A 6,671-nucleotide genomic window follows, 5' to 3' on the forward strand; every position below is an offset into this window, starting at 1 on the left:
GCAATCCCGTGCGTAACGACCATCCGAACGGCTAGAAACTAGCCAAAAGCAACTCAAATACATCAAATAATGCCAAAGAAAACAAACTCAATCGATAAAGGCCGAATCTTTAATCAAAATCCTATAACCAACCAAAAAGTCAAACTCGAGCCCGCGCCTCGGAACCCGACAAAACTTATAAAATTCGATAACCCATTTAATTACGAGTCCAACCATACTACTTTCACTCAAATACGACTCCGAATCGATGTTCAAAACTCAAAAATTCACTTTATGAAATTTTAGACAAAACCCCCAAATTTCACTTTGAAATCATCAATCAAATGCCAAAAACGAAGATGGATTCATGAAATATAACCAAAATCAAGTATAGAACACTTACCCCAATCCATATGGTGAAAATCGCCTCCAATAATTGTCTAAATCCGAGCTCCCAACTCAAAATATGACCAAATGAACAAACATTCGATATTAAGTATTTTTGCCCAATTGTTCTGCCTCGTTTTGCGTATTAAATGATCCCAAAACTTTCTTTTGATGCCACCAATGGATGTCTTATGAAATTTCAGTCAAGATAGGCTTTTGAATAAGTCCATTTGACATTATAATGAAGGAGATATGTTGGTTTCAATATTTGAAAATGTGCAGATTTTTAAATACGAAGTCAGTGGCAATTGCGTAATTAATCAGAAAAAAATTTGGCAACCCAATTCTTAGTAAAATGACCATAACATTCTCATACGATGTCCAAATTCGGCGATTCTTTTTTCTACGGGTCCGTAATTACGATACATATCTAATGCTTTAATCAAAATAGAAATCGGAGCTCATATGTTCAATATGATATCATTTATGCTTGAAGAAATATCGTCAAAACATAAGAAAAACGAACGCAACACAACCCAAACCTATCCAAAACTTACCCGAGCCCCTCGAAACCCGTACGAACATACCAAAAAGTCCCATAACATAACACGGACTTACTCTAGGCCTGAAATCATACATAACAACATCGAAATGACAAAACACATCTCAAATCAAACTTAATGAACTTTCGACTTCCAAAAACTCGCGCCGAAACATATCAAATAAAATCAGAATTAACGCAAATTTTGCACACAAGTCCTAATACATTATACAGAGCTACTCGTGCCCCCAAACTACCGAACAAAGTGCAAATACTCAAAATGACCGGTCGGGTCGTTATAAAATAACCAGACTTAAGCCAAAGATGTTCGTCGGTATTTCAGATGTTAAAGAATCAACAAGGGAAACAGATGAACTTCAGTTCCCCTGGTGATTGTACCAAGTCAATTCTCCAACAGCTGGAAAGTGACTGCCTGCACACACAACAGTACAACACAGTGCATCAGTCACTTCCATTGGGAATGACCTTGTACCCAAGTTGCTTACATCATTCAAGTGATGTCATCAATGTCATATTAACATTAAACCAATGACAAAACATCACTTGAACACTTAGTGAATTTACTCAAGCACTCCAATAGTGATTGATCTTCCAGTTAACAATTCTCAAGTGTATCATGAACAAACAACAACACTGCTATGGACCAGTTCCCCATATCAAGTGATTGTATGTCCTTAGTTGAGTTGTAACTTCGTTAATGTTCTTACTTGTAATTCCTACTTAGCTTACTTAGAAGCACTGTGTAGGAAACTCTTGTAAATCATAAATTCTAGTATTTGTGTCTTGGCTAGAGTTAGTCAAGTTGTAAAGTCTTTGTAATAGAGGTATTACAAAGTGGCTTATAATAGGTGTCTTACAAGTTAGTGAGGGATTAAGGAGTTAATTCCTAAGTTACAATAGGTTGTAATCTAAACTTTTTGCTCAGTAGTGAAGTTGAAATCCTACAAGGGTAGATCGTGGTTTTTGATCCCGTTGAGCTAGAAATTTTACACATAAAACTCTCAATGTCATTTACTTTCTGCTGTGTGTGTAATCTGTGGAAACTAATAGATAACCTGATTTTCTGCATAATTTGGTGGACCCTCAAATTCTATCACACCATGCATCACGATTTTACCAGTAAGAGATCACTACAATTTATATGCAGACTTCCAATCTTTCAGCTACCAATGTGGGACTTTGATCGCCCACCTAACACTTTTACTAATACTTAATTAGTTAATTTGTTTTGTCGACTTCTACCATCATATGTTCAATTTTGATATGAAGAGAGGAATATTTTTGTCTTATTTTATTATTATTATTAAGAAAATGAAGTATCGCGTAAAATTACTACTCCCTCCGTTCCAGTTTATGTGAACCTATTTCCTTTTTGGTCCGTTTCAAAAAGAATGTCCCCTTTCTAAATTTGAAAATAATTTAGCTTAAACTTACAATTCTACCCTTAATGAGAAGCTTTTATAACCACACAAATACTCTGAGCCCCTTTTTGACTTGTTTAGGACCACAAATTTCAAAAGTCTTCATTTTTTCTTAAACTCCGTGTTCAGTCAAACAGATTCACATAAATTGGAACGGAGGGAATAATATTTCTCTCTTTAATGCTAGTTACAACTAATTGAAGGTCATTTGCAAGATATCACTCTATCCACCCTTATAAAAGGACATATCTTTTGCAAGACATATACCAATCATCCTAACTTCTTTGCAAGAGTATCATTCCTCCCTCCTTAATTTTCTGCAATTCGTCTTAACTTATTTTGTCAGCAAAAGCTCATGGGGTCAATTATTTACGCAGTGTTTGGTATTCTAATTTCGTTTATATTGAATCCCTACTTTTGTTTTTTCATAAAGTTTGTCTAAAAGACTTATTATCAACAATGTTGAATCAAATACTAACATTTAATTATATATATATTTTGGTTAGTTTCTCTACTGTGTGTTTCGACTACTACGCAAGCCCAGTACGTTAACACAACAATTCTTGAGAGTGCTGTGGCTGAGGGAGCTGGTGAAAAGTTTAATTTCTTTCGAAAATAGAATTATGCTTTAATTCTTTTAGTCTCTCGCAATTTTACTATTATAAAAATTATAAGTTTTTGGTTAATATAATTATATAATGTTATTGTTTTAATGCTAGTATGTTTAGATGGAAGTGCACCTGCTTTCAACTTTTATCAAGGAACTGGCGCACGAGTTCGTCGTTGGCTTCTTCACCTTGAGGTTAGAGTCAATCGCAGTTTCCTAGTTTCGTTTTTTTTATTTATTTAACTTATAATATCCACTAAAACATTATATTGTAAGATATTTTTTCGCTATTGTACATTTTAACTTGTCATAGCAGATACGTCGTCAACATAACTAAATACGACTTTTTATTTAACTTATAATATCGATATATTTTAATCTGTTGCAGCAGATACGTCGTCAACATAACTAATTCCGACTTTTCAGGGGGGAGGCTGGTGTGACACCACTTCAAACTGCCTAACTCGTGCTGGACAAGTTTATGGATCTTCAAAACAAATTCCTCCTCAAGCTTATTTTACAGGAATTTTGAGCAATGACCCTGAACTAAATCCTGGTAATATCTTTTTTTAAAAAAATTATTATTATTAGAAATTGTCTGGCTCTCTTAACTAATGAAATAAAAGGGAAATTATGTATGTCAATATTTTTAGATTTCTATGACTGGAACAAAGTCAAGATTAGGTACTGTGATGGGGCATCTTACACAGGTGATGTTGAAGAAGTTGATCCAGTAAGTTCAATTGTACAAATTCTCTCTTATTGCTATAAATTCCATATTAATATAATTTGAATTTTCTAACAAGAAATATTAAAACTTTTCCAGTCTACAAATCTCCACTACAGAGGGGCAAGGATTTTCAAAGCAATCGTGCAACATTTGTTAGCTAAAGGAATGTACAAAGCTGAAAATGTACTCCCTTAGCTTTATTTATATATTTTGGTCTTTTAACATATTTGGCTGCTCCACCTAAAAATACAGCCCCTAGCCAATATACAAATATTGTACATTAGTTATGTATAATATATACATTTGTCGATTATTTTTTTGGGAGGCCGAATATTTAAGTTAATTTCTATTTTATTTTTACATAACTAACAAATTTAAAAAAAAAAATGTCATGATAGGCCATACTGAGTGGAACTTCAGCAGGAGGGTTGGCTGCAATATTGAATTGCGACAAGTTCAACAATCTCCTTCCTCTAAGTGTTAGAGTTAGATGCATTTCTGATTCTGGTTTTTTTGTTAATGTGTAAGTTTCTTTTTTCCCCTTTGATTCCTTAGAAATTTTGTTGCAGTGTTTTGAATTTTGATACTAATATTTGTATGAGTTTATGCAGAGAAACTATTTCGGGCTATCCACATATACAAGAGTTGTTTTACAGAGTTGTTAAATTACATGTAAGAATCATAATTTATTAGTTCCTTATTTGTTATCTATATTCCTTTCAATGTTTTTAATCTTGATTGTACCTGGTTTTAGGGGTCCGCCAAGAACTTGCCACAAGCTTGCGCTTTTGATTATGATAAAAGCTTGGTAAGAACAATCTTTTTGGAATAAAATTGGAGTTTAACTTTTATGTACCAACACAAAGGTGGAGCCAGAATTTCAATTCTATATGTTCTGAATTTTAGAACAATAATTTTAAGAGCTACTAACTGGGTTCTAAATTTAATATTTATACATACTTAATGAATTTTTAACACAAATACACTTTTTGAGCAAAAGTTATCGGATTCGACCAAATCCGCATTTAATTTTTTACAAGCAGTGCAAAAATATCTTTTACTATATGTAATCATATGTAAAAGGTGAAATTAATAAACGAAAAAATAAAGCAGATTATCTATTACCAGAGTTAAAATATAATATTTCACAGTTTTGAAAATTATTTACGCTATCAATGTAGTTTATATAATTAAGTTAAAGTCATATAATTGGCACATTTACCACCGATTTTCTCACAAGAATATATTTGTGCAGTGCTTCTTTCCTCAGTATGTAGCACCATACATGCAAACGCCACTTTTCATCATTAACTCGGCCTACGATTCTTGGCAGGTTAGACTATAAATTCGAAAAATACCAACTTTTTTTCCACTTTTTGTTTTCATTTGTTTATTTCCCTTTAGATTTAGATTATAATTGGTACTGGTGCTTTTTATTTCTTGAAAATTAGGTGAACTACAGTTTTGTTCCCAAATACGTTGACCCTCTAGGTGTTTGGAATAACTGCAAGCATCATATAAGTCAATGCACGCCTAGTCAACTCCAAATACTCGATGGTAAGTATGTAATGTGTATCTCAACCACCGATATAATAAACCTTGCGAATCAGGTGTGGTTATGATTATATATATTAACTATATCTCTTGGCGTAACTGATTGTTTCTTACCTTCGAACCGAATAGGGCGTGTAATTTCTCTCACTAACTCAGATCTCATTATTTTTCAGATTATAGGCTGAAGTTTTTAAAGGCACTACAAGGATTAGGACCAAGTTCATCTCGAGGGTATTTTATAATCTCCTGTCATACCCACAATATCGTTGAAAGACAAAGCTATTGGATGTACAAAAATTCTCCAACATTAGATAATAAGGTAATTTTTTCTTTTGTTTTTTTGTTTTTCTAAACGGATTTTTAGCATTCTCTGTGTTTCTCTATTACTGTTGGGACTTACTAATTTTTTCTTATTTATTATCAGAAAATTGCTAAGGCTGTTGGAGATTGGTATTTTGAGAGGAGTGGATTTCAGAAGATAGCTTGCCCCTATCCTTGTGGGTGCTCGATCTTGTTCGACTAGTATAGTAGATGTTTTTTCTTTCTTTTTATTTGGTTTAATGTAACTATGAGTCTGTGACCTACTCCTGTAATTCAGTTTAAGAAATATATATTAGTCATAGGATTATGGATTATAAATAAAATCACTAGATTACTGTTTGCCCGAAAAGCGGATGGAATTGAATTTATACGTGGTTCTAAGGATACGTGGTATAACTTGACACAAATCATGAAGGGAAGTAGAAATGTCGAGTATTGACTGTAAAGAATGAAAATAAAACAAAGTTGAAGGGAGGGATTTATGAATAAGCAAGATGAAATAATGTATGAAGTTCAAAAGGATAATCTTTCAATATGGGAATGTACATCAACAGTATTTGAGTTACAATGTATCAATGACTTTATAATTGGATCCCCTTCCAGAAATAATAGTCATCTTTCTTATAGTGGAGAGATCCTACTTTAGATATAATTAAAAAAATATAGTGGGGAACGCATGATAAATAAGCTTTTCTCTAATTCCCGCCGAGATTCTTTCTCTTAGTGCGGTTGTAACGACTCTTGTCTATGAACTCGATATTGACTCGAGCTCGATTTTGACTCGGGTCCCGGTATTGATTTGGGCTCAGTATTGGTTGGCCTTTGGCTCTTAAGCTTGATAACGTCGTTTCCCATCATAGTTCGATTTGGATTCAACTCGATAATGACTTCTAGCTCGGTATTGATCAGTCCCTGAAACTCGAACCTCGGTCACTTGGCTTCGGATCTCATCCCGATATTATGAAAACGCTCTTCGGTTCATTATGTTCCCATCTCGACTAGTCGTACGAATATCGAAATCGGTTTTGACCGTATACAATTGTAGCATTGATCTATAATAAAGAAATCCCCAACATGGTATACCATTTGTTGGCTTGAAATGGTTTCTTG

At 33.6% G+C, this 6,671-nt stretch overlaps 1 protein-coding gene across 4 annotated transcripts; it reads left to right on the forward strand.

Annotated features, from left to right (window-relative positions):
- Positions 1 to 2,600: 2,600 nt before the first annotated feature.
- Positions 2,601 to 5,910, forward strand: LOC107818237 (pectin acetylesterase 8-like). Of its 4 annotated transcripts, none has more exons than XM_016644234.2 (13): positions 2,607 to 2,732; positions 2,856 to 2,939; positions 3,069 to 3,151; positions 3,383 to 3,512; positions 3,610 to 3,689; positions 3,783 to 3,869; positions 4,085 to 4,209; positions 4,298 to 4,358; positions 4,441 to 4,494; positions 4,942 to 5,019; positions 5,138 to 5,243; positions 5,414 to 5,559; positions 5,665 to 5,910. In XM_016644234.2, the coding sequence occupies exons 1-13, from the start codon at positions 2,705 to 2,707 to the stop codon at positions 5,761 to 5,763; spliced, it is 1,161 nt and encodes a 386-aa protein (XP_016499720.1). In that variant the 5' UTR covers positions 2,607 to 2,704; the 3' UTR covers positions 5,764 to 5,910. The 4 variants fall into 4 exon arrangements, with proteins under 4 accessions (XP_016499790.1, XP_016499720.1, XP_075087918.1 ...); XM_075231817.1 differs by having other exon boundaries at positions 3,078 to 3,151; XM_016644304.2 differs by lacking the exon at positions 2,856 to 2,939 and having other exon boundaries at positions 2,601 to 2,732.
- Positions 5,911 to 6,671: the final 761 nt, after the last annotated feature.

This window comes from Nicotiana tabacum, chromosome 15 (assembly GCF_000715075.1).
Source record: "Nicotiana tabacum cultivar K326 chromosome 15, ASM71507v2, whole genome shotgun sequence".
Taxonomy (NCBI): domain Eukaryota; kingdom Viridiplantae; phylum Streptophyta; class Magnoliopsida; order Solanales; family Solanaceae; genus Nicotiana; species Nicotiana tabacum.